Below are 27,619 nucleotides of genomic sequence, written 5' to 3' on the forward strand. Positions count from 1 at the left end.
TTCCGGAAAAAACTTGCCGGCTGTCTACACTGGCCGCTTGAATTTCCGCAAAAGCACTGACTTCCTACTGTAAGAAATCAGTGCTTTTTGCGGAAATACTATGCTGCTCCTGTTCGGGCACAAGTCATTTTGCGCAAAACTTTTGTGCAAAAGGTCCAGTGTAGACAGCTCAGCTTTGTTTTCCACAAAAAAGCCCCGATCGCGAAAAGGGCTTTTTTGCGGAAAAGCGCGTCTAGATTGGCACAGACGCTTTCCCGCAAAAAGTGCTTTTGCAGAAAAGCATCCGTGCCAATCTAGACGCTCTGTTCCGAAAATGCTTTTAACGGAAAACTTTTCCATTTAAAGCATTTCCGGAAAATCATGCCAGTCTAGACGTAGCCAGTGGGTATTTGTTTCCCTTGATTATTAAGGATGAGTTTCTTGGAGGTGCTAAACATAGATTTTTCTCTTTCCTGTGTATGCTCTGTACATGCGATATCATAGACTATGACAAAATGACATGTACCATGTCTCTTTGGAATTTAAAAGTTCCTGTTGGGCCTTTCTAGGCAGCAGTAGACATTTGTTCAAGTTGACTAAATCAGATTGCTCATTATCCTTTGACTAATGCTGCCGCTTTTAATATCTTTTCTTCCACAGTCTGGCTCGGACTGAACAAAGCACTTGAGTACATACTTTAGGCATTTGCTTAAAATCTTTTCTGAATAAAATCTTTAAATTCAAATATGCAAAATATTAATATGAAAATACAAATGTACTCCGAACCCAGTTTTCTGTGCTTTTTGTTCCAAGCTCGGGGGGTATGTCTACACTGCAGGATTCTTGCAAGAGTTCTTGTTCGAAAGTTCTTGAGCAAAACTTCTTGCAGAAGAGTGCACCCGCACTGCCGTGTGCTTTTGCGTTAATGCGTCCATGGCAGTGTGGATGCTCTCTTGTGTAAGAAAGTTCTGATGGCCATTTTAACCATAGGGGTTTCTTGCGCAAGAAACCCCTGTACCCGTCCACACTGCCTTCTTGCACAAGAGCTCTTGCACAGAAGGGCTTCTTTCTTGTGGGGAGAGGAATAACTCTTGTTCAAAAAGCCCTCTCTTCTGATGATCTATCGTAAACTTTCTTGCACAAGAACGGGCTTGTACTGTGGACGCGCCGCAAGTTTTTGCGCAAGAACGATTGTTCTTGCACAAGAAGCTTGTAGTGTAGACATAACCAGGGTGTGTAGACATATATAATAAGAGGCCTATTTTCAGTGGAAAATAACCTGCTCTTAAGCAAAATCAAGCCCATTTCTGAAATGAAATGAGTCCACTTTCAAGCAAAATGGCTCTGCATTAGAAGCTTATGAAACATAACAGATTCTGCATGCTGTGAATGTGAGAGTAACTGAAACCCAAAGACCAGTTGTGATGGTACAAAATCACACAACAGGAAAACTTGCAGCTTGCAAAATGTCATAGCACAATCATGGTGATGTGTGTGCTTCTCTATATGTATGTTTCCTTAAACCTTTCTTACTCCAGGAGACAAAGTGGCTGCTCTTGTTTATTTGTGATAAATCCATGGTAGTTTCTCAAGAGAAGCTGAGTCGATCATTCATTCATTCATTCATTCACAACCCTGGAATGTCTTTCATGTTTATTTTCTGCAGCGCTGAACCAAGCATTCAACTTGTGTTAACTGCTAAAAGCAAGAGCTGGAGAAATAACATGCTAATATAATTCCTGAAATAACTTTGCTGACTTCCCAGTTCCCATTTATTTTTAAAGGCGAGACAAATGATCAGTGAATGCAAAGACCTGATTTCACAGGGGATTAGAAGTATTGGGCAAATCTGGGGAGCCCAAACTGTTCCGTTGATCAACAGAGTTGAGGTCAGGAAGGAATTTTCCCTCAGGGCAGATTGGCAGGGACTTTGGGGTTTTCTTGCCTGCTCTGCCATGCGTGGAGGAGGCCATCTTCTGGGATTATCTGGACATATCTCACATAATCAATCGGGCATTGGTGTCATTTTGGCTTCTCCTGGTCTCTGCTTGTAACACACAGTTTGGTCTCCTGAAGACAGAAATGCTTTGATTTAACTAAAGTTTTGAGCTTACCTGATGGGTGTCTGGGGGTATGTCTACACTACCCTCCTAGTTCGAACTAGGAGGGTAATGTATGCATACCGCACTTGCTAATGAAGCCCGGGATTTGAATTTCCCGGGCTTCATTAGCATAAGCGGGGAGCCGCCATTTTTAAATCCCCGCTGCTTCGAACCCCGTGTAGCGCGGCTACACGGGGCTCGAACTAGGTAGTTCGGACTAGGGTGCCTATTCCGAACTACCGTTACTCCTCGTTTCACTCCTCGGAATAGGACCCTAGTCCGAACTACCTAGTTCGAGCCCCGTGTAGCCGCGCTACACGGGGTTCGAAGCAGCAGGGATTTAAAAATGGCGGCTCCCCGCTTATGCTAATGAAGCCCGGGAAATTCAAATCCCGGGCTTCATTAGCAAGTGCGGTATGCATACATTACCCCGCTAGTTCGAACTAGCGGGGTAGTGTAGACATACCCTGGGTGAAATATTATCCCCTGAGCTAGACAGTGGAGATGTAACTGTGGACATGCTAAAAATCCAGCAGTTACACGCACTGCGGGCTCTTATATAAGCTTTATACTGCAGAGCCCAGAGGGTCCTGCTTCCGGGGAGCCAGCGCGTGACCCGTGGCCGGGGGCGGGGGGGAGGGAGGGCAGAGTGGACAGCTGGATCTGCCCCTCTCCTCAAAACATCCACTGTAAAAAGGAAAAGAAAGGACTGCAGAGTGAAGTACAGGTTGGACCTTCCTGGTCTGGCTCCCTTAGGACCCGACCAGTCCTAGATGAGGGAGTTTTCCAGACCAGGGAAAGTCTGGGTGGGGCTGGGCAGCGTTTCTTCTGGGCTCCTCTCACCAGCTACCTGCTACTGCTGCCCTGGTCTACTGTCTGCGACAGCTGTGAGCTCTGCAGCCGCAGTCTCACCCCCCGTCCCAGACCCTTCAGCCGTAGGCTCAGCAACCCCACCCACCCCGCGGACTCTGGCAACCCCGCTGGCTTCAAGGGCTCCACTGGCCCCACCAGTCGGCTTTGCTCTGAGCTGCCAGCCACCTCCATCCTGGGGCTGTCTAGTCCAGCAACATCTGTGGCCCTTCTCGGGTGAGGAAGGAGTAGCTTTCCCTGGCTCACTCTCCCAGCTCCTTGTGTGCATTTTTGCACGCCGTGCACCACAGAACAAGCGGAGGAGCCAGCACAGCTGTTTAGAGCTGGCGATGCTCCTGAAGAATCGCTGTCCCAGTTGCCCACTATCATTAGTGGAGCCCAGTACCCCACATCCTTATCCTGGCAGCTGCCCACTGCAATGCTCCCTCTTCCCCTGGTGCCCCGGGGCAGAACGGCTCTAGTTCTGCAACATCCAGCTGGGCTCAGCTGGCAGGAGAGGAGGGGACTCAGCACTCTGACACAAGTGTGGAGCAGCAGCTGGTGGGGATATTTTTTGGCTAATGCATGAAAAACGCTACTGCCAGGATCTTGTGCCTCCATTCCCCCACCTCCTGCAGGCTTTGAGACATTGTCTGGTCAGTCATGGAGAACTTGAGAACGGCCAGACTGGGTCAGAGCAAAGATCCATGTGTCCCAGTGTCCTGTCTGCAAACAGTGGCCCATGCCAGGTGCCCCAATGGGGAATGCACAGAACAGGCAATCCTCAAGTGATCCCTCTCCTGTCACCCATTCAGGGAATGTAGAGGCCACGAGGCTGAGTTGGGTAGGCAGGGAACCAAGCCAGGAGGTCCAAATCCTCAGGGTTGGATGAAATTTGCACTGAAATGCTAACGAGATTAGCACAGGTATTGTTGCAACCCTTGGCAGGTATTTGTAAGAGCTTACAGAGGGCAGGAGAGGTCCCTATGGATTGGAATTGGACAAGCATCCATATATTTTTTTTTGAAGAGGGAGAGAAGCAGGGCCCAGGAAATTGCATATCAGTAAGTTTAACTTCAGTACAATGTAAACCACAAGAAAAAAAATTAATGACATACAGGTTGAACCTCTCTAGTCTGGCACTCTCTGGTCTGGCAACATCCATGGTCCGGCATGATTTTATTTCACCGGATGTCCGCTTATCATGGGTGTGACTAAGTTTCCCGCAGTCCCATAAAATTTGTTTACACCCACCAGTCCTGGCTCTGTGTTCTGTGATGTTATTTAGGTCTAATTTACCCCGGACGTTTTAAGCAGTGGAAGTGTTGGCAGTGCTGCTAGACAATATTGATCTGTGGTTCAGCAAATTCTCTGGTTCAGCGCCGGTCAGGTCCCAAAGGCGCTGGACTAGAGAGATTTAACCTGGAGTCAAAAATAAAGAACACAAGGTGATAAACACCAGGCAACCAGGGTCTGTCAAAACCAAACTGTGGCAAATTAATTTAATTTCTTTCCTTGATAAACTAACAAGTTTAGCCATTAAAAAGAAAGTGGCGTATGTGATATCGCTTAGCTGGTGTAAGACATTTGCTTTGGTTCCAACTGGCGGCCTTATTGGGAAATGAGGTGGTAGTGCCATTGCTGCACGTTTGGCTAACACTAGAGAGGAGTGGGGGGAGAAGAGAATGAAAAAGGAAACATCAGTGTAATGTAGGAATAGTTTGGTGTAAAGTACAGAGTAACTGTTAGGCCCTTGGATCGTGTTCAGGGCTCTTTCTCATTTTCATGTGGTTCGGGGTCTGATGACCTCTGATTGCAATGAACACTGTCTTCTCCTCCGGAGATGCTGGACATGGATATGTTTTCCCCCTCCCTCTACCCTCCATGGAGAGAGATAAATTGGAGTTCAGGACACATGGACATTATAGATCCCATGGAAGTTTCTGCAAAGGTTAGGGGGTTACCTGCAATGTCTAAGCCCAGCTGTGATTTATGTAAATACTCTCTGCACCCTCTGTACAACTAGAATTGGATACATTGTATCTCAGTCCTAAACCATTGAGTAATAATGCTTTATTAAACTCCTACGACATCCTCCCTAAGGGTGCATCTACACAGCATCCTAAACTCGAAATAAGATATTCAATTTGCGCTATGCAAATGGCGTATCTTATTTCGAATCTATTTTCAAATAGCCTGTTTTGAAATTTATCTACACGAGATGGTGAAATAGCGTACCTGTTATTTTGAAAAATATTTCAAAATAATGGGTGGCTTGTGTAGACACAGGATAGCTATTTTGGGTATCTCCGGTATCCCAAATTATCCGCGCAGTGTAGCTGTCCTCTTAGAAATAGCAGGTGAAATACTTCCATTTCCTTTAAAAAGCCTTAGGGAAACTTGGGATGAATGGCCCCACTTCAGTAAGATAACTCCATGGCTGAAACTGGAAACAAGTGGTCCAGGTCTCCCCTGACTTGCACTTTGACTGATTTGCCCCATGCAAAGTGGGTATACATGTCACCAGATTGAAGCTGTACTCTTTTGCACTTGGGCTATGGTGTAGGTGACGTAACTGTTGCAAACAAGAAACTGAAATCCTAACTACTTGTGGCCTTAAACATGGAATGATGGTATTTTGTAAAAGAGTGGTTATTAATTTTGGTCTGGTCTACACTAAAGTGGAAAGTTGACTTAAGATACACAATTCCAGCTACGTTCATTACATAGCTGGAATTGCCGTATCTTAAATAGTGTTTTTGGGCTGTCTATAGAGTGGGAGTTTGACAGGAGCAAACGCTACTGTTGACTTCTCTTACTCTTCGTGAGGCGTAGACTAGTGGCGCAAATGTTTGTGCCTTCTCAGTTCTAATTAGAGGGTCTTCACTAGCCTAGTGTTGACTAGGACACAAAGGCCATGTCAAATGGCAATTTAGAACATTTCATTTTGCCTATCTGAATTCTGGTTTGAATTGTGTTTTTCAGTTTTCAGTCCCTGTGCTGACCGATTGTGTAGAGTTATCGGGTCTCATTCATTCTGGCCCTAGCCCGTCAGCAGCCATTTACACTTGTATAAAATTCTGTCATGTTGATAGAAGAGTTGTTGCCTTATGTACTGGATGAAAGGATTCATTATATTGTATGGAATTTATAAAGTGCTTTAAGATCCTTTTTGGATATGAGAAACAGTATAAATTCTAAGTTATTAGGCTGTTGTTTTGACAGTTAAGGTGTTGTAAGCTCCATAAATTGTTGTAGAGAAATGGTATCAGCATCCTTTCTCAGTAATATGTGCTGTCTGTCCACACAATTTGATCTATAATCTTCACTATGCCCCAACTCTGAACTTTCAGATAGGGACTTGACCCCGCAGAAATAGCTGCCAGTGATGATCCTGAACATGACTTGAATTCCTCAGTCTAGGTCTATATTGGCTATTATTTCTGTGCTTGTTACTGGCATCTAAATATTTTGTGTATGGCTGGTCTGTCCATTAGGTCCCTGTGTGCATGGCTGTGTTTACCCCATCAGCTGAACTTGCATAATAATGTGCATTTATCCCTTCAGCCTTCTGAGGAGGCAGGAGTTTGCACACAAGGAATAGTTTACTAATCTAGCAGTATGTCCGGGGATGCAGATGCATTTGCTCAGACTTAAAATGTGCTCTGTAGCTTCTTAATGATCATTTGTATTGTGTCATAAATGACTATGAACCTGCAATAAGGCATGTCACTTGTCCAAAGAAGTTACACCCTAAGGCAGACAAAACAGAGACATGCTATCATACAGTGAAGCACTATTTTGGGATACTTCCAGTATCCTGAAATAGCTATTCCGCGTCATTCAAGCAAACCGGTTATTTCGAAATATAACGGGCTCGCTATTCTGACGTTCCACGAGGATTAAGGGACATTTCCGAATAGTGGTTTATTTCGAAATGTGGTGCTGTGTAAAGAGTGCCAAATTACGAAACAAGCTGTTTTGAAATTAACTTGAAATAAGCTACGAAATTTGAATAACTCAAATTGTGTCCCTTATTTCAAGCTAAGGGTCCAGTATAGATGCACCCTAAAGGAGAGAGATTTGCATTTGATTACTGCTGAGGAAAAGAAGGTAGAAAGAATTCCTGTAAGGAAGTGGTTTTTAGGGAGAGATGTAAATGGGCCCCATGATGGAGAAAAGTGGAGGATTACTCCAAACAAAGTGGGCAGTGTGAATGAAAGCATGCAAGCTTAATCTCAGGATTCTTTAGTGCCTGACTTCACAGCTGTGATATTTTTAACATAGAATATTGTGTGTGTGTGTGTGTGTGTGTTGGGTGACTGCACCTGCACACACAGATGTTTTAAAAAGAATTGTATGGGGTCTAATCTGTGAGTTGCTTTGAAAATCTTTCATGCATGTGGGTGTGCATGCTCCTTTTAAGAAAATGTGTTTTGAAATGCAGCAGTATATCAGAATGCTCCCAGTCATCGTAGAAATAGCAATTATGGGTTCCTTTCACATCCTAATTTCTCTTCCGAAGTTTTCCTTAAAGTGAAATGATTATAAAGTTCTTCTGGCCTCAAGTTCTTCTGGTATTATTTTCAGACTTTCTGGTGCTGTCTGCAGATCCCTGGTAAAGCTGACGCTGTTCTGATACTAGTTGGATCCTGCCAACTGATATAACAGAAGTAGGATGACCAGATGTCCTGTTTTTAACAGGACCATCTTGTATTTGAGCCCTCCTGCGGATGTCCCTATTTTAAAAAAAAAAAATGGAGGGGAGGGGAAATTGTCTCATATTTTCTCTCTTCCTTCCCTTCCGCACTGCTGAGTCCAGCTGCTGGCCGGATCCTTGCTTGCCAGCTGCCCACCCACAAGCGGCGAGTGGCAGGGCAGGTCCAGTGATTTGGGGACGACTAGTAAGGGGATGACTGAGGGGGTGTCTGATGAGGGGCTGACTGAGCAAGACAAGTGATTGCGCAACGCTGTAGTGTTTGGTGCTGGTCATTCTCTTACTGGTCCATCAGTTCAGGCCGGCTGTGTACCTCCTCTTGGCCAGCAGTCCCCCCCACAACCTGCTGTCCCATTTCCAGCCTGCATAGGCTGCTTGCTGCACTGCCTGGGGAGCACAGGTGGGCGATGGCTGGATACGTGTCACCTCTGCTGCCCATCCTTTGGCTCTTTACGTGCTTCCCCTCTCACTATCCTCTCCCTGCTGTGCCCGTTCACTCTCTCTCCCCCCAACTCTGCTGCTCCTCCGTATGCCCCAGCTGGGTGCGTCCCCCTACCCTACCCTTTCATCTCCCCCCCATTCTGGCTGGCAGGCTCCTTCCTCCCTCCACTGCCTCTGGCAGGGCTGCAACCCAGGCAAAGCTCAACTCCTTGTGGCCAGATGGAGCCAAACCCTGCGTGTGTCAAAGCCCCACACAGCGCTAGCACAGGGAAGCTTCTCTGCCCCTCAGCTAAGCTGTGGTGTGGCGGGGAGGAAGCTATTTCCAGCCTGTTTTCATTCTGACCCTGCAGGTACCCAGGCAGGGGCCCTTAGCACCCTCTTCACACACTGCCCCCCTCCCTCAGGCCTTGCCTGCAGGAAATGGAGGGCTGCTCTGTCCTCTGTCCCCCTGTTGAGCCACCTCTCTGGCCTGTGCAGTCAGGTTCCCTGGGCCCTGGTGCTCAGTGCATCCTTAGGGCTTAACCCCTTCCTGCCCATGCTGAAGCCAGGGGACAGAAGGTGCCTGGGTTATGTCCGTTGCTAGCGAAAGTTTGAAGGTGTGAGCTGCCTTTCTCCACAGTGCAGGCAGGAAGGGACAAGCTGCTTCTAGCCGGGGGAAGGAGGGAAGGGAAGAAATAACTGCTGGAAAAAAATGGACCAGGTCATCCTTACCCCCACCCCCATTCTCCTTCCCTCCCATGCAGTGCTGAACAGCTGCTCCTTGCCATGTTCTGGTGTGAACCTCTGCAGAAATCTGGGGGGCCTGCCCCCCCATGTTGCCTTGAGCAGAGGGAGCACCAGATACCAACAAAGGGGGTCCAACCCAGGGGCCCAGTCAGGCCTGGAGGGGAGAGAGCACTGTGTAGAAAGGGTTGAGTCAAATCGGTCAGTCACCCACATCCCTGTGTGAGAGACATGAAGAAATGTGACACTGTCACCTATCTCCGTGCAGACCTGAAAGCTACGACGGTAAATGAAAAGACTCTGTCTGTGCAGTATTTCTTTTTAACAGGAGCTCAGTCAACTGGATGCTAATTTTTGCACTGCATAGTTTTCATTGACTGCCATTGAACTTGCTTGAATGCAAGTAATTTTACCAGATGTCCCGTATTCAGCATGGGGAAATATAAGCAAACCAGAGAGACAAGGAGGGTGAAGGGATATTTTTTATTTTGACTACTTTGGGGAGAGAGGCAAACTTTCCATCCAAACAGAGGCCTTGTTTGGGTCTCGGAAAGATACTCACCGCAACACAGCAAAATGCAAGGTAGAACAGAGTGTTTGGTCTAAACCAGGACTGACCAAGCCACTGGAACCGGCCCACAGATGCAGAGGGGAGCTGGGCCGTTTCACTTTGAAATCTGTGAGCCGGGATGGGAGGACGGAAGGCTTTAGGAGCTGCCCCCACCCCCAGCATAATCCCATTAGCCAATTTTTGGCCAGAAACTGGCCAATGGGAGCTGCCTGTTTCAATAACAGGCAGCCAAGAAGCACCACATCCCTCCCTTCCGGGGCTCGTAGTTATTCACAGAGCACATGGCTGCAGCCTGTGAAGGGATAGGGTAGGAAGGGAGGCTGCTTCAGGAAAGTGCTGGACTGGTAGCTGATAAATCTCCTGGCCAGAGCCTGACTCTGGCACCCGTGCCCCTCCCTCCCTCAACCCTCTGCCCGCCACTCCACATACCTAAATCTTCTGCCCCTCTCCTGCATCCTTATTCCCTCCCAGATCTGGAACCTCAGTGCCCCTACCCCAGATCACGGTCCCCTCATGACCTAGCTCACAACACAAACCCCTGAACCTCAATCCCCTGCACCCCCTCCTGTACCCCAGTTCCCTGCCCTAGGTCACAATCCAACCCTCTGCACCCGAGTCCAGTGCCCCAAGTCACAACTGCCTCCTTCATCCAAACTCCCTCCGTTACCCCAAGCTCCCTTCTGCACCCAACCTCCATCCCAGATCCCGCACCTCCTAGGGTTGCCAGGTGTCCGGTATTGACCCAGACAGTCTGGTATTTTCGCCTCCTGTCCGGTAAAAAAATTCAGAAAACAGTAGACACCTAAAATGTCCAGTATTTTCTGATTTTTTTTTTTTGTCCCAGCCAGGAGACGAAAATACCAGTCACCTGGCAACCCTATGAAACACTCAGCAACTGGGCCCAGCCCCCCAGGCCCTTCTCGATCCTCTGCCGGGCTCCCCCTGAACTCCCCCTGGGCCCTCCCTGAACCTCCCGCCAGGCCCCCCCACCCTGTCACTTACTTGGTTCCGCAGGGGAGCTGTCTTGTGGCTGGAGCATAAAAACAAGATGGCCACAGGCAAAAAAGCCTCTTCTTAACTTTGGTCTCCCCCTCTTTTTTTCTCTCAACAGAATTTTTTTCCTGGTAGGTTTTTTTTTTTTAGGGGGTTGTGTTCGGTATTGTTGGTTAAACCATCTGGCAACTCTAGCTAGCACTTTCTCCATTAGGATGTCATGGAAGAGTGCAGCTCTCAATCTCTTTGCAAATTCTTGGGGTAGCCCCCCATCAAAAATTATTGCCCACCGCTGGTCATAACATTACATATTGTAAGGGACCTTTCAAGGTAGATTGGCCCGTGCATGTCTCTGCAGTCATAGGACAAAAAGAAGAGGCTAGTAGGTTACATACTGTTGTAACAAGCATAAATCCAGTGTCTCTGTTCAGTGGGTGATTTTTAGTATCTAGCAGGATAATTAATCACCCGCTAACACCTTCTTCTTGGCCTTTTTGAAGTACCGAGTCACTTTTTTTTCTCTTTGACATTTTCTTGTGTTGCGGTTTGTTGAGTGAGATGTGAGCCAATATTAAGTAATTCCACTTTTGAGCCTTCTAATGTAATCCTAAAAAAAAAAAACACATTATTAAGTGAAACTGTATGTTTCATTGGATTCGTTTGTAGCCTCTCACCTCTGGAATTGGAGGGTAAATCCATCCCTAGGGTGGTGGTTTATGTACTGGAGCCTGTGATGGAGGGGATGATAAAGATCATGAACCCTTTTGTTGTCTCTAATTCTCTGCTGCTTCCTTAAAGTGAGTCCAAGGGGTCTGACCAGATTGTGTGCTTTGGCTTTTTTTTTCCCCACTAAGAATCTCAGAACCTTGTACAAACAATAATGAACAGGCTTCATTACACTCAGGTGATGTAGAGGAGGGAAATGGAGAAATCACTTCACTTGCCTCTCACTTAAGCCTGTTTTAAAACTGGATAAATGAAGCACAGCTATAGGAAATTGAAGCAAACAATGGCTTGTCTAAAGTCACACAGGAAGTTAGCGGCAATGTAAGCTCACAGTTCCTTGTTCATATCATTACTTAGTGCCTACAAATAAGCAATTTTTGGTCTATAACCTGCCTGACCTGTGTGCTAGGAAATATACATCCAAGGGGCCATACTTTCATATTAAAGAAAATGGCAGCTGTATAGAATTATGTGGGGTAAGCTGTGGCCACTGGAGATTACAGAGTACAATATCTTGCATCCTGTTTTATGAACACATACAAATGAGAAAATCTTTCTTCCTCCTGAGAGAATTACATTCTATTCAGAGTCCTGTGGTTCATCACGATCACCAGTGTAGTTCTTTGCAGCATATATAAAATATTCACACTATATCTGTATAGATTATATATTTAACTTACTATTGTGTGGCTGACTTTTCTCAAAATGAAACTGTATTCATCTGAGACATCCCTTTAATTAACTTGCACAGTCCCATAGGGAGAGGGATATGGAGGAAGCTAATAATAATAATAATAGTAGCGGTATATCTTATTACCATTACATATTAAAGGAAAATAAAATGCTGCGGGAGGTGGAATCCAAGGCCTTTATTTTTAATAAAGATCTTAATACCATTTAATGTAAATTAAATATAATCACTGTCTGATTTCTGAATGTATCTCTGAAGCTGCAGCATAGTAAGTTAATTATGCTGACAACATACTTGTAACTACCAAAGTTGAGTTCTACAGTGTTGTTAAAAATGTGGTTTAAAAGGGGGATGGAGAGCAATTTTTTTTAAGGCAGAATAAGTAAAAGATTGGCATCCAAGTGATAAGTTTCAACAAGGCTTGAATTTATTACGTATTGTATGTAAGGTCAAAAGCAAGGCTTTTACTCAACTTCAGACATTGAAAAGAATTTAATGAATGGAAGTAATGATGCCTTTTACTTTGGGGATAGAGATTGTCCATTTGGAAATGTCCAACTTCTATAGATAGGGCTTTTTTTTAAGAAGGTGACTTAGGATCAACTCTAGTGCCTTTTATATATATATCTGTATATATATATCTATATATCTATATTAAATTGTATTCAAAAGTAGTTTTTATTAAAGGCTCTATCATGGAACTCTCAGTCCTGGAAATCATGCACATTATAAGATGACTCATTTGAGTATGGACTGCAAGATTGGGCTACAAGGCATTCCTCAAGGCGTGCCTTACCTAATTCATGGTCCATTTTGGTCAATTTCATGGTCGTAGGCTATTAAAAATAATTTAAGATTTCAGGTTGTGATGAATGGGAGGGCTACTACTCTTTTCTGGACATCCCAGGTATTCAGTTAACTAAGTTGCCTGTAACTGTTAAACCCAGGGACAGTGGGCCCTTGAGAGTCTCCAGAAAGTCTTAGAAGGAAGCCAGGAGAGCCAATGGAAAGAGTGTGGAAGTTTTGAATTGAGGCAGAACCCTCTTGCTGGAGTCTTTCTGAGATCAGAGCAAGAGCTGGGAGAGATGAGTTAAGCCAGGAACATGGCATGGAATTTCCAGAGATATCCATGCCTAGGGAAGGTGTAAACCTTGGAACAACAGAGATGTGAGTAGAACAGGGACTGTTTAGTTAGACACAATCAGGTTATTTTCTTTGGCAATATGGCAGTCTGGACCCCAGAACGCAAGGTAGCATCTGGGTCCCTGGTTGTGGGGCCAGCAGTAGAGCCCTGGGTGTGCAGGGCAGCAGTTGCGACCTCGTAACATAGGATGGTAGCTGGGTCCCTGGATACGGGGCCAGCAGCAGAGCCAATGGCACAAGGGGAGGCAGCTGGCACCCTAGGTGTGAGGCCAGGAGCTTGGGGGTGATGCAGCACCTCCCACACCCCTAGTTCCCATGCCTACGTGGGGGCAGCTGCAAAGCTGGTGGCTGGAGAGAAGTGACTGTTTCTGCTCCCTCCTGCTCTGGATTCCTTCAGCCCATGCTCACACCACTCACTGCCTCCTGGTGAGTGGGTGCTGGACACAGGACCCATGGGGAGGTGACCTGCCTAAGGTTGGGGATGGGGCTTACCAGAGCTAATGCAACCGGGGGCTGGGGCTGGCTGTAGGAGCAATTGCAGAGCCCACAGGGTGGGAGACGGAGGGATTGGGCTGGCCACAGTCTTCCGGACACACCTGTCACCACCACCTGCACCTCTTGCCTGGTCCACTGAAACTGCAGGTGAGCATTTGTCTGTGTGGCTGTTTGTAAGTCGGACGTTTGTAACTCAGGGAATACCTGAACCTGCTGCCACGTCGTCATTGTTCAGGCTGTGGCTATTCTGGTGCAGCGTGTATGTGAGCGACTGACTCATGCTCAAATTAAATTGTAATTGTAATTGGCATGGTCTCTCTTTTTCTTACAGGCATGCAAGCCAGCAAGAGACCAATAAAACCATTACGACCAGCACCAAAGCTATCAAGCAGCTGTCTGAGATTGTCAGAGGTTCATCTAGGGTATGTGCCTTTTGAGATGCCATTGAGATTGAAAGTTTGGCTTTGGTTGTTAAAGATAAATGTTGGTCTACAAATTGTTGAGGTGGTCTGCAAATGGGTGAGGTGGCAAAAGCAGGGACATATGCATGGTGTGGCGTTCATTGAGTGCAGATATGTGCAATTTCCTTACTGAGAGACAGAGATGGGAAAATCAGAGCATGCTGAAACTCCCTTTATACCAATTGGCCCAGTCGGTAGAACCCTTACGCAGGATGTGGGAGACATGTTCAAAGGCTCATAACGTAAGTTCAAGGAGGTCTGTGCTGTATTCTAATTTATGCCTGTCACATACAAATTCATATGTGGGGCCTGCAGCTCAGCAGGCTGGGAAGGAAGTTTCCATCCCTGGAGTATACAGTTTAACATAGCCTGGGACCCTGTAAGTGCAAACAGCAGCTGGGCTTTCAGCTTTAATGCATGCCTTGAGCTGGGAAACTACTAAGTGGTAAACAACTTTGACCTCAGTTCCCAGCCCTGTGGGAACGTTGAGAGTGGTGTTGGGCCAGTTCACAGACACCTGATAAACAACTGTAGTATAACTAGTGTAGGGAGTCCTGTGCCTGGTGAGTCTCACCTGGGACCTACACCTTGGAAGGTGCCGTGGATTCCCCCAGCTGGAGCCACATCCACTACGGCCTGGTGCGAGGTGACAGGGAAGGAACTCCCCGCAGACTGAAGGGGAGTAAGCATTTCTAAGTGCCTGTTGATCCCTTGTGCATTGCTCTGCCTATGCTTATTGATGTGCCACTTTGCAGTAGCTGTGTAGCCATCTGGCAGTATTAAGCCTGAAATAGTAGTGTCATAGTGAGATTAATAAAAGCAACTATCCCTAATCAACTCTGTCTTGAAGCAAATCCATAATCCTGTTTGGCCATGCTGCTGTGAATTGACAATGCCAAGCCAGCCCCAGTTTTTGCAGGGACATATTCAGTCCCCATCCTCCAAGACCTTGACAAACACAGAGAGGGAGAGAACCTTATAGGGCAATCATAGACCACTAGAACTGGAAGGGACCTTGAGAGGTCATTGAGTCCAGTCCCCTGTCCTCAGAGCAGGACCAAGCACTGTCTAAATCAGGGTTTCCCAACCTATGGGTCGGGACCCAAATATGGGTCACCATTACATTTCAAAAGGGTCACCAGGTGTCTCCCCAGGTGGCTCTTAAGGAGCCATTCACACATTTTTTGAATTGCCCTTGGTCACCAAGTCTTCCTGAATTGTCAAAATGGGTCCTCAGCTGGAAAAGGTTGGGAACCGCTGTTCTAGAACATCCCTGACAGGTGTCCGTCTCACCTGCTCTTAAATATCTCCAGTGATGGAGATTCTACAACCTGCCTAGGCAATTTATTAGTGTTTAACCACCCTGACAGGGAGGAAGTTTTTCCTAATGTCCAACCTAAACCTCCCTTGCTGCAGTTTAAGCCCATTGCTTCTTGTCCTATCATCGGAGGCCACGGAGAACAATTCCCCCCCTTCTCCCTGTGACGCCCTTTTAGATATCTGAAAACCGCTATCATGTCCCCTCTCAGTCTTCTCTTTTCCAAACTAAACAAGCCCAATTCCTTCAGTCTTTCCTCATAGCTCATGTTTTTTAGAACTTTAATCATTGTTGTTGCTCTTCTCTGGACCTTCTCCAATTTCTCCATCTCTTTCTTGAAATATGGTGCCCAGAACTGGACACAGTACTCCAAGTGAGGCCTAATCAGTGGAGAGTAGAGTGGAAGAATGACTTCTTATGTCCTGCTCACAATATTCTTGTGAATGCATCCCAGAATCATGTTTGCTTTTTTTTGCAACAGTGTCCCATCATTGCCTCATATTTAGCTTGTGGTCCACTCTGACCTCCTAGATGCCTCTCAGCAGTACTCCTTCCTAGGCAGTTGCTTCCCATTTGTTCCCCCGGATGCATTGCTCCGCTTGCCACAGGAGAGCGCGGGGGTGATCTTGTTCTCCCCTGAGCAACATGGCTGGGAGAGCAGAGCACAATATGTTTGGGCCACTGCCGTCGAGTATACAGGGTATAATCCCTGCTGCGGATGCCAGTCCCCACTGCCTCTGCTGTACCCCCACTGGCTGCTGGCTTGTTCCTCATGCCAATGGCATTTCGGGGCATGTGCCCCCTCATGTCCCTCCCACATGTCAGCCCTGCTTCCTTCCTGATGTTCCCCAGAATTCCATGTTGCCTTCCTTCCTAGACCCTGCTCCCAGTGTGTCTCTACCTAGAACAAGTATTAGTAGAAATGCCTAAATCAGGGGTTGTCCAAATAGCCCCTGATAGGCTCCAGCTGTGCTAATGTAAAATTCTCCATTGTTTTATGTAGGAGCACAAGTATTGTTTCTTCACACCACCTGTCTGCACTGTGGTACAGAGGAGGTAGTGGCAAATAAATCCTCTAGTAAGGGTCACGGTAGCCTCTGGTAGAAAGAGAATGAGCCATGGGGATGCCGAATGGTGAGATCAAAGCTGGCTTGAGCGAAACAACTGACTTCATAGAGATGTGATGGCTGGGCCATTCTGCACATATATCCCCATGTTATTTTGTGTGACGCAAATTGGGTCCAAGGGGAAGTCAAATAAGGCCAGCTGAAAAATAATCACAGTGTCTTTTCCTTGAATGTCATTATCAGCCCTTGAAGCCAAGTTAGAGTCCAGCAGAGGAAGCTGTGATCCGAACAGGTTCCACTGTAGTGGATGGAAAGTTTTTAAATTAAATTGTATTTAAGAGCAGACAGGAAAAGTGGCCCAAACGTTTATGGTAATAGGAGAAATAAACTTGTAACTCTGTGTTGACATTACATAATAACTTTCCCTCTCCCTGGTCAATTAATGTAACAAGTCTTTTTTTTTCTCTTTCTTGCTCTGTAACAGTGGGTCGCTTAAATAATTAAACCTACACATTTTGATGTAAAACCTGTAGACTTTCTCCTTCTATAAAACAAATTACTCTGCTAGGGCTTGGTTGGTGGGTCTCTTAAGTCACTCTGGGGGAATCTGGGGATAGTGTTTTAAAGTTTTCCTCTTGTAAAGTTTCTCATAGCATGGGAAGACTTTCATTGATTTGAATTTTTATAGTCAGTCCCTTCTGGTGCATTTTTTTTGTCTACTGCTTTGCACAAGAAGTTTCTCTTTTCCAACAGCAATGTGCCACTAGCCAAGTGCATTATGGGTTTTTTCTGCCTTCCTTTGAGACATGACTTATTGACAAGAATTGTTGGAGGCAGGAGATCCAGTTGAGTGAATTCTTAGTACAGCAGGAGCAAAAGTACTGATGTAGATAAGCCACTGACTGGATCTGTTCTGAGAAGAGGCAAGTATACTACTTGGACTAGTATACTTGGGACTACCTCTAACCAAGATTAAAGGGGTAAACTGTAAAGCTGCTATCTAACACTGACCCAGGCAAGGGTTCTTTGGGGGCAAATGTTAGGTTTGAATGGTCTTTGAGCCGTGATTGCATTTTGTTTTAAATGATGCCCCCTCCTTTTCTCCCTACATATCCCAAATGCAAACCTGCATTGGCCCTTGAAGTGCTTGAACTTTAAGATGCAAAGTCCATGGCTCAGAGGACTCTCTCGAACCACGGATAGTGTCTGGAAGATGATCCGATACACAAGCTGATTGAAAAACACTACAGTATTGGTCCCAAACCTCCAGCTTAAAACAACAATGTGGCTTCCTGTTGGATTATTCCTATAGAATATTTTGGCATGTTCTTTGGAGGAACTTTGCTGGCTTTTTTGTACCGAGATCCTAATTTTCAGAGCTCCTGCTCTCGTAGAAGTCAATAATCAAATTCTTCTTGACTCCTGTGGGTGCAGGACTGGGTTTGGATGGGTTTGGACCAACTAGGTACCACAGGAGGATTGAACAGCCTGGGAACTAGGACTAGGGGAGGAGACACCCACTCATGTTCTGGGGCCTGAAACCATGCACAGTGGTGGCTCGGCTTTTCATCCTGCCCTTCCTGCTATTTGAAATATTCTGCTAATCCTCACTGATGATGGTTGCTACCTTCTGAGTCGGGGGGTGGGGGTGGAGGGGTAATGTCCATGGGACTTCATTAATTGGTGATTCTGAGATGTCCGTCCCCAAGCACTTGTTTTCCTAATTATCCCCAAATAACTAGCATGTAAGAAGGGACTAAACCAACCCAGCAGTTTAAGAGGGTTGTGAACAACATTGCTACAGGAAAAGAGATTTTAATTGCTAGACATTTTAACTTCGGCCACTGAACCTGTGAATCAGGGAGAAAACCTTTCTTGTTCTAATGTACCACGGTCATCCAAGACTATCTTGGCTCTCAAGGTGTGATAAAAATAAGGTGCACGTTGTTTGCACCTATCATAGAATACTAGGAGTGGAAGGGACCTTGAGAGGTCATCGAGTCCAGTCCCCTGCCCTCATGGCAGGACCCAATACTGTCTAGACCATCGCTGATAGACATTTCTCTAACCTACTCTTAAGTATCTCCAGAGATGGAGATTCCACACACCCCCTAGGCAATTTATTCAAGTGTTTAACCATTCTGACAGGAACTTTTTCCTAATGTTCAACCTAAACCTCCCATGCTGCAGTTTATTACTAGATATTCATTACTAAATCTTTCAATACTGCTTATGGTATATTCAGTCTAAGTTATGGGAGAAGCTGTGTTAGTTAAAGTGTGGTATAGTTTGCCATTATTTGTTCAAGAAGGTTTAGAAATAAAATAAATAAGTTTATTCTTACAGCAAAATTAGTATTAGTATTAGCATCATTAATAATATGCACACTTTTTATTATTTTTGTATTACAAGTATTTATGTGATACTCATTGCTGTACTAATCGTCCATTACAAGATATACATATGAAAGGCGACTTTCCCACATACAGAGCAAGGATTCAGTGACCCCAGATTTGAAAGTGAAGGAAACAGTAAAACAGAAATTCCAGAAAGAGAAGTTAGGAGGAAAATCTAAACCAAAAATTCCATTTTGTGTGGTCTCTATGAACGTGGCTGGATTTGAACATGCAGGCCGGCTGACACAGGGATGAGGGAGGGAAAAGGGGAGCAGCTGCCACAAGGCCTGGCAATTCAAAAGGGCCTGGAACTCCCGGAGTCCTAGGTTCTTAACATCTCTGCCAGAGAACTGCACAGTGCGCTCCACTGGCTGTGTGTAGGGGAACATGCATGGGATGCATCCAGATGTCTTCCCTAGCCCCATCCCTTCATCCTGAGGCCTCGTCCATTCCACCCGAGGCCCCATCCCTTCCTGGTGGTGTAGAGCCTCCCTCCCCGCACCTTGCCCATGGACCAAGTGGCAAGTCTGTCAGACCATGTTCACAGGGGTGCTTATGCCTTGGGGAAGTGAATTCCAGAGAGGAATTCCCGCTCCTGTCGGTAAATGTACAGACAAGCCAGCTTCCAATGAGAGCTCTTTTGTCCCTAAGCCAGTCAGGATGGAATACCGAGTCAGCCATCAGACAAAATCATCAAATCATTCAGCATCATACACAGAATGTCCTTTTGATGCGACATCCTCCCAGAATCAGTGTCCCCGCGTTAAAGACGTTTTTGGTCTGCCGTGTCATTTAACAAGGAGCCGTAGGAGACCATGCTACAACCTTCTGTTCCATTGATGACTTCTCTTCTGTAGATATGTTGTCATTATATAAATGCACGAATTAACATGTGGTGTATGAAGCATCATGCTGTCATGATTGCTTTTCATTACACCTTCTTGTGTGTTTGTGTGATGGATACAGAGTTTCCCCTCCCCCCACGTCCCCCACAGCTTGAGACCAAATACTTTATTTTTCCATAAGAGAATATGGGTATTTATAACGGGAACAAAGTTTACATATTCTCAATGTTTGTTTTCTTAACGTACCATAATCATTCTGACGGCATAATTCATATCCATTAGATCTGGTTAAATATCGGAAATGGAATATTTCTGCTCTTTGGCAAATTGCACTGATATTAATCACATTATATATTCACTAATTAATATTGTTGATCTGATGCTAAAAAAAGTATTTGTTAAATATAAATTTCTGAGAGTGCTGATAAAATTCATCCATTAATGTATTCTCCATATGCATTCTTACCAGCCCTAAAGGAAATGTCATGATGTCTGACAGACCTGTGAAATCATGTGGATCAAACCTGAGGTTTTTACTCAGATTTCAGCTGAAGTCATCTGTCCACGGAAGCAAATGGAAATTTGCCTGGGGCCAGATGTACAGCAGGAAACCTTTGCTGGTAGAACTGTACAGTTTATATTGGCTAGAGAGTACTTTTCAACTTGTGTATTATAATGCTTTCCTGTGCGAAATAAGCTACTAGTGAAAGTACTAGGAAAAATACTTTTTTTCTTGGTGCACTTTGAACCTTTCTTAACTGGGACTCTCTGGTCCTGCAACATCCCTGGTCCAGCAAATTCTCTCATCTGGGACCAGTCAGGTCCCAGACCAAGGATATCCAACCAGTATAACCACATCTCCTGTAGGCTTTTGGTGGTATACAAATGCTATAAAAATGACATATGTCAGTTTTCTACTACCAGCAAAAGTTTATTGTAGAGAGTAGGCCTCAGTAATATCAGAGTGAAACCTAAGGGCTTTGGGATTTGGCCTGTTGAAATGAATCATGCCAAAGGTCTTTTAGGTCACATAATTTGACTACCATATCGATGAGTGGCATATTTGTTAACTAAATAATAAAGTGTTCTAGTGGACAGTCTAGGATTGTTGCCTACTGTAGTTTAACTTGTATTTTTTGTTTCTGATCGAGTTTTAGGACTCTAAGAATAGTGTCTGGCTCTTTCCTTGGAATAGTTAGATTGCATAAACTAAGCAAAATGAGACTTGTTTGATATATAAATGGGATATTGCATGGAAATCAACCCAAATGTTCCAGAGAATCACTATGGATAGTAATTCCATGCTCCAATAATAATAATATAGCATCAGGGATATATTATCGACCATCTCACCAGGATAGTGATAGTGTCTATGAAATGCTAAGGGAGATTAGAGAGTTTATAAAATAAAAAAATAATTAATAGTGGGGGATTTCAACTATCCTCGTACTGACTGGGCACATATCTCCTCAGGACGAGATGCAGACATAAAATTTCTTGACACCTTAAATGACAGCTGGTTCTGGAACCCACAAGGGGAGGGACAAATCTTGATTTCGCCCTAAGTGGAACACAGGATCTGGTCCAAGGGGTAAATATAACTGGACCACTTGTAAATAGTGACCATAATGTAATAAAATCTAACATCCCTGTGGTGGGAAAAACACCTCAGCAGCCCAACATGGTGGTATGTAATTTCAGAAAGGGAAACTACACAAAAAATGAGGAGGTTAGCTAAACAGAAATTAAAAGGTATAGTGACAAAAGTAAAATCCCTGCAAGCTGCATGGAAACTTTTTGAAGACACCATAATAGATGCCCAACTTAAATGTATACCCCAAATTAAAAAAGAAAACAAATCAAAATTCAGTAAGAAAACCAAAGAAGTGTCACTGTGGCTTAACAACCAAGTAAAAGAAGCAGTGCAAGATAAAAAGGCAGTATTTAAAAAGTGAAAGTTAAATCATAGTGAGGATAATAGAAAGGAGCATAAATGTTGTCAAATTAAGTGTAAAAATATAATAAGAAAAGCCAAAAAGGAGTTTGACGAGCAGCTAGCCAAAAACTCAGAGTAATAGCAAAATGTTTTTTTAAGTACACCAGAAGCAGGAAGCCAGCTAAACAACCAGTGGGGCTCCTGGACTATCGAGATGCCAAAAGAGAATGCACAGATGATAAGGTCATTGCGGAGAAACTAAATTAATTCTTTGCTTCGATCTTTACAGCTGAGTATGTTAGGGAGATTACTAAACCCGAACCATTGTTTTTAGGTGACAAATCTGAGGAATTGTCCCAGTTTGAGGTGTCATTAGAAGAGGGTTTGGAACAAGTTGATAAACTTGACAGTAACAAGACCCCGGGACCAGATGACATTCAGCCAAGAGTTCTGAAAGAACTCAAATGTGAAATTGCTGAACTATTAACTGTGGTTTGTAGCCTATCCTTTAAATCAGCTTCCATACCTAATGATTGGAAGATAGCTAATGTGATGCCAATATTTAAAAAGGGCTCTAGAGGTGATCCTAGCAATTACAGACCATTAAGCCTGATGTCAATACCGGGCAAATTAGTTGAAACTGTAGTAAAGAATAAAATTGTCAGATACATGTATGATCATAATTTGGGGAAAAGTCAGCATGGTTTCTGTAAAGGGAAAGCATGCCTAACTAATCTACTAGAGATTTTTGAAGGGATCAACAGACATGTGGACAAGGAGGGTACAGTGGATATAATATACTTACATTTCCAGAAAGCTTTGGACAAGGTCCCTCAACAGAGGCTCTTAAGTTAAAATAAGTTGTAATGGGTTAAGAGGGAAGGTCCTTTCATGGATTGATAGCTGGTTAAAAGACAGGAAACAAAGGGTAGGAATAAATGGTAAGTTTTCAGAGTGGAGAGAGGTAACTAGTGGGGTCCTCCAAGGGTCCATACCAGGACGAATCCTATTCAACCTATATATAAATGATCTAGAGAAAGGGTGAGGTGAAGTGGCAAAATTTGCAGATGATACCAAACTACTAAAGATAGTTAAGACGAAAGCAAATTGTGAAGAGCTTCAAAAGCTTCTCACAAAACTTGGTGATTGGGCAACAAAATGTCAAATGTAATTTAATGTTGATAAATATAAAGTAATGCAAATTGGAAAAAAATAATCCAAACTATACATACAGTATGATGGGGACTGTTATACAATCATGACCTGTAGAAAAAATGAATAAAGAAAAGTTATTTACTTGTTCCCATAACATATGAACTAGGGGTCACCAAATGAAATTAACAGGTAGAAGGTTTAAAACTAACAAAAAGAAATTTTCCTTCATACAGTGCATAGTCAACCTGTGGAACTCCTTGCCAGAGGAGGTTGTGAAGTCCAGGAGTTTTACTGGGTTCAAGAAAGAATTAAATAAATTCATGCAGGTTAGATCCATTAATGGCTATTAGCCAGGATGGCTAGGAATGGTGTCCGTAACCTCTGTCAGAGGCTGATGGGAGAGGGATTGTCTGAAGATTCACTATTCTGTTCACTCCCTCTGGGGCATCTAGCATTGGCCACTGTTGGAAGACAGGATTCTGGGTTAGATGGATATTTGGTCTGACCCAGTGTAGCTGTTCTTATGTAAAGGTGAAAGGGTAAAGCTAACTCGCTAATCAAAACAACTTGCTGTAGCACTTTGGTGTTTCTAGTCAGTGAGACATTGTTCAAGTACTAAGCAGATCTAATACTGCTCAGTGTCGGAGGTCTTGCAGGATCACAGCTCAAGGTCATACAAGGTCACTTTCAGCTGAATTGTGAGATATTTTTGTTAGTAATTTTTTTTTCATTTGCTTTTTTCTTTTAATTACAGCAAGAGCGACTGCAGCTGGACAGGTTGAATAACCAGCTGTCTGATGCCATCCAGCGCTATGGAACTGTACAAAAGGTAATAGGACTCCCACATTTCCTGTCACTTTCTGATTTGTGGATTTGGAAACATAGTGATCAATATCTGCCACAGACGCCCAAGAGCATGGAACAACCAATAGGGTATTAGTATAATGCATCATGGTTATTGCAATCTATCCTTCCTGGTGTGTGGCCCAGAGTATGGAAATGCTGAGAATCATTTAGTGAAATAGCAACATATCAAAGACTTTACTGATCAACTGATTCCACCCATCCATGGCTCAATGTCAGGGGCAGCTGTGGAGCTATGATGACATCCCAATATGGTGCATCCTTGGCTAGAACAACAGGTGCTGGATGGCTTGGGTGTCTTCAGGAGATATGACAGAGAAACACAAAGCTTTCAGTGTTGCTCTGACCGATGCTATTTAAAGGGACATTGTGTGACATGGTTAGGCTGAAACACAGACCTACCTTGACAGCTCTGCCATATTAAAAGGTCTTACCTTAAGGCTTCTGGTGGCCTGTAGCTGAATAGACAATGCTGCTACCGCTCAACCTGTTACATAAAACAAACAGAAGCCAATCCACTCCTTTTCAGTTCCTTCCCCCACCGTATCCCTGAGTGACCTTCTCCATGTGCTTGATTTCAACAGTCATCTCTATGCTGATGACTCATACATCTGTTCCCCCAACCCTGTCTCCCTTTGTGCCTGTTCCATATTTGACAGTGTCGAGTTAAAACACAGAATTTCCCTTCCGCAGGAAATTCCAACTTTTGGGGGGGGGGGGGGGGGGGAGGGAGATTACTTTCAAACCAGAACGAAGACTGGAAACATTGGAATTCCTGCAAAAAGAAAGTTCTGGATTTTTTTCCCCCTTTGTTTCAGAAACATTGAAATGTTTCTGATGGGTTATGCTGAAACAGAACAGACAGTCGTTTCCCCCCCTCCCCCCCCGCTCCTTGGACTCTCTGGGGTTTCCAGATCCCTTGCTCTGGGGCATTCCCACAATGCAGACTAACTCAGAGCTGGGTCAGGCTTCTCAGACTTCTGCGGTCTGCAAGGCAGGGTCACCCTGGATCTACAGACACTGGAAGGGTGGGCTCCACAGCAGATCGCTAGGCAAGGCAGAGTTCCAGTACAACCCTGTTTGGGTTTCAGCAGGAGCTTGTCAAAACTAACCAATTTCCACAAAATGTTCCAGTTTCTACAATCCGGCATTTTCTACAATCCGTCATTTTCCACCAATGCCGGAAAGTATGAGCCAGCCCTACTCCAATGGCACATTCACCTGGATGTTCAAGCCCAGCCTGGCCAAAGTTGAGCTCCTTACTTACCCTTTTTCCATAGTTGTTCCATATGCTCCTTTCTAAAATAGGGGAAGGCAGGATTATGTGCCAGTGAAATATTGGAGGCGTACACTTCAGCCCAAACATTTGAATACAAGACACTTGCTGTGAGGTTCTGATAGGATTTCACTTATTAAAAACACACTAAAGCCAGTCATGTTCCTGATAGATTCCAAAGAGATGCAATCAAGGTAAAAGTCAGGTATCTGACAGACAGACAGAAAGAAATCACAGTCTCTAATAGCTGACCTATCGGTCTTAGGCATGCATAGACCTCCTGTTACCTTCCAGGACACAAGAATTAAATCATAGTCTTACAAAAGGAGATGTTATTAATAAAACAAAGAGATATACTTGGTAAAGCACACTTGATTGCTGGGTGTTAAAGAGCAACTGAAAAAAGAGGACATTAAAACACAGAGAAGTTGTATCGCTGGGATTTAGCTTAAAATATACAGTTTATGGGGAAGGGAAAGCAGATGGGCTTAGCACAGAGAAGTTTAAACAAACAACAAAACAAAGAAAATAACCTGCTGGTGACGAAATCGACATTCTCCTATCTACTCATGATCTGTGCTTCAAGATCCAGTCCGTTTCCATGCCCAGTATTCCTTGTAGGCACGGTAGTTCTGCCTGGTTCAATACATCTTGTTCCCCCAACTCCTGGCTTAAAACTCAGACAAAGAGAAACAGCACGCAGCTATATCTTCCAATTCTAATTTCAACACCTTTTCTGATAGGCTTTCCGGGCTCCCTGCCAACACCCCCAGCTACCTAAGTTTAACTCTTTAGTCACCAAATGTGGGCCAACACTCCTTCTAACCATCACAATAGTGTACACATAGTCTTAGTCTTTAAAGTGTCATCAGACTCCTTGCTGTTTTTATTGAAGTCCAAGATGTTCTCAAGTGCTTTTCTGGTGTCTGTGTTGATAAACACATTAAATCATTGAGGTTGAAATAATGTATTTTAAAATCCCTATACTTGACATTTGACACAATTGGTTTACTATTTTGCCTGGGGATGGAAATAGACTGGGAAGAATCGCTCTCTGTTTCTCCTGCATTAGAGCCATTTTGTTTTGTTTGGGTTGCTAACATTTCAGGGTTTAGAAAGTTCCCAAAGCCTTTAAACTGTGTGTATATAACAGAAATACCACTGAATTATTTCTACTCCTGTCTCTCTTCCTACACGCTTCCTCCTCTGTTTCAACACCTAAGTGCTGGGTCTAAATTAGATGGTGCTATCTTGTTAGATCACAAGTCAAAAATACCTGTGTAATGGGTTTGTTTATTGTTAGATACATGTTCATCAACACACTCCATCTGTGCTGTGCATATGACTTTTTTTTTAATAAATTCCGAAGTGCTAAAATTAGCTGTTGCATTTTGCGAATGCCTGGTTGCATCAGGAACTGACTGGCAAATTGCTACTTACCCATGTTCTGGCTGTCAGTCCTTACATGCACGTTTTGGTTTTGATAACCTTGTCATTTTTGAAGCCCAAATGACTTAATGCCTGAAAGGTCGTCTACTTCAAGACCGTTTTCCATTGCTAAACTGCAGAGTTATTTTGATTTCTATATTTTTTTAAAATGTAACACAAATAGAAAAAAAAATTGTGTGGTTTTTTTATCATAATGATTGACTAGTGATCCTTCCACTTAACCCCCCCCCCCTTTTTTTTTGACAGAAAATAGCAGAGAAGTCGAAAGCATTGCTTCCTAGAGGACAGAGAAGCAGCAAACAGGTAGGTATGTGGGTATAACGAATGACACATTGATATGATGCTAGTCCATACACAGCTTACTAATGTTGAGTAGCAGCTTATTCCCTGAGTAGCTCCATTGAAATAATGGGGTTGATCCTCTTTTTAAAATTGCATATCACCATGTCACCCTTGACACACGGCAATGATCATAGAATCCCAAAATAGAGACATGTTGCATTATCTTGTTCAGTCTCTTGCTCCTACAGGACCGTTTCCCACTGCATGCTTTCTACTCTTTTATGCACTCTGAAACATCTCTGGACATGGACTTTCCCTCACTTCCCTGAGGGTAGTTTTTCAGTCTCACTGATTTTACCAATAGGGAATTTTTCTGATACTGTATCTTAGGCCTTGTCTACACTAAATGGAAGATTGCCACTGTCGTGATCAATCTTCCAGAGTTTGATTTAGTGAGTCTAGTTGACTATGCTATAACCTACTGGTCTAAACCTCAGGTACAACCACAGGTCACGTTTGACTTAACAGTAGCAGTGGTTGGACCGCTTCTCTAAAAACGCCATTGATTTTTAACAGGGATTGGTGGAATAATTTGAACCTTTGTTCAAAATCGGAACGAACCATTTTTGGAAAGTCCTTCACACCTATTAGAGTTCAGGCCAAGATAGGCCCCCCAACAGATTGCTCCCAGTTGATTTCACTCAAAAAGGACAACAGTGAAATTCTTATCCAGCAAAAATAAAATCACAGGCAAATGATTTGTATAAAAGTTGACATGTTATTGGGACCGACTAGAATTCAAAAGGACGGAGCTAGCATCATGGGTCCCAGGCAAATCTAGTCATATGACACAGTGAGGATTTTTTTTTTCAATGATGCCTTGTTTTACTGCTGTTAGATGGCTCACAAAATAGCAGCCAATCACTGGAGTGGACTTGACCAGTCAGTGGAGTTCCCTAGCTTGTGGCTAGATTTCATGCTTGTCCTGATTTGATGTTTGGCTTGTATATAACACAGCTATGACACAAACCAGGGCTGTCGTGGTTCAGAGATAGGATGTCTGCCAGGTGAAGCAGAAGTGATTTTTTTCTCCGGGCTGAGCTGTTAGGGGCTGAGCTAAGCATGTCTCAGCGGGAAGTC

The 27,619-nt window shown here is 44.2% G+C and overlaps 1 protein-coding gene across 13 annotated transcripts in view; it reads left to right on the forward strand.

Annotated features, from left to right (window-relative positions):
* The window catches only part of TSNARE1 (t-SNARE domain containing 1), a 731,183-nt gene that overhangs the window by 378,472 nt on the left and 325,092 nt on the right, over positions 1 to 27,619 (forward strand). For all 13 annotated transcript variants that reach the window (XM_075920025.1, XM_075920027.1, XM_075920034.1 and 10 more), the window contains 3 exons: positions 13,762 to 13,852; positions 23,363 to 23,437; positions 26,444 to 26,500. In XM_075920025.1, the coding sequence (XP_075776140.1) occupies positions 13,762 to 13,852; positions 23,363 to 23,437; positions 26,444 to 26,500 (223 nt within the window). The remainder of the gene's footprint in view (positions 1 to 13,761; positions 13,853 to 23,362; positions 23,438 to 26,443; positions 26,501 to 27,619) is intronic.

Source organism: Pelodiscus sinensis, chromosome 2 (genome assembly GCF_049634645.1).
Source record: "Pelodiscus sinensis isolate JC-2024 chromosome 2, ASM4963464v1, whole genome shotgun sequence".
Lineage (NCBI taxonomy): Eukaryota > Metazoa > Chordata > Testudines > Trionychidae > Pelodiscus > Pelodiscus sinensis.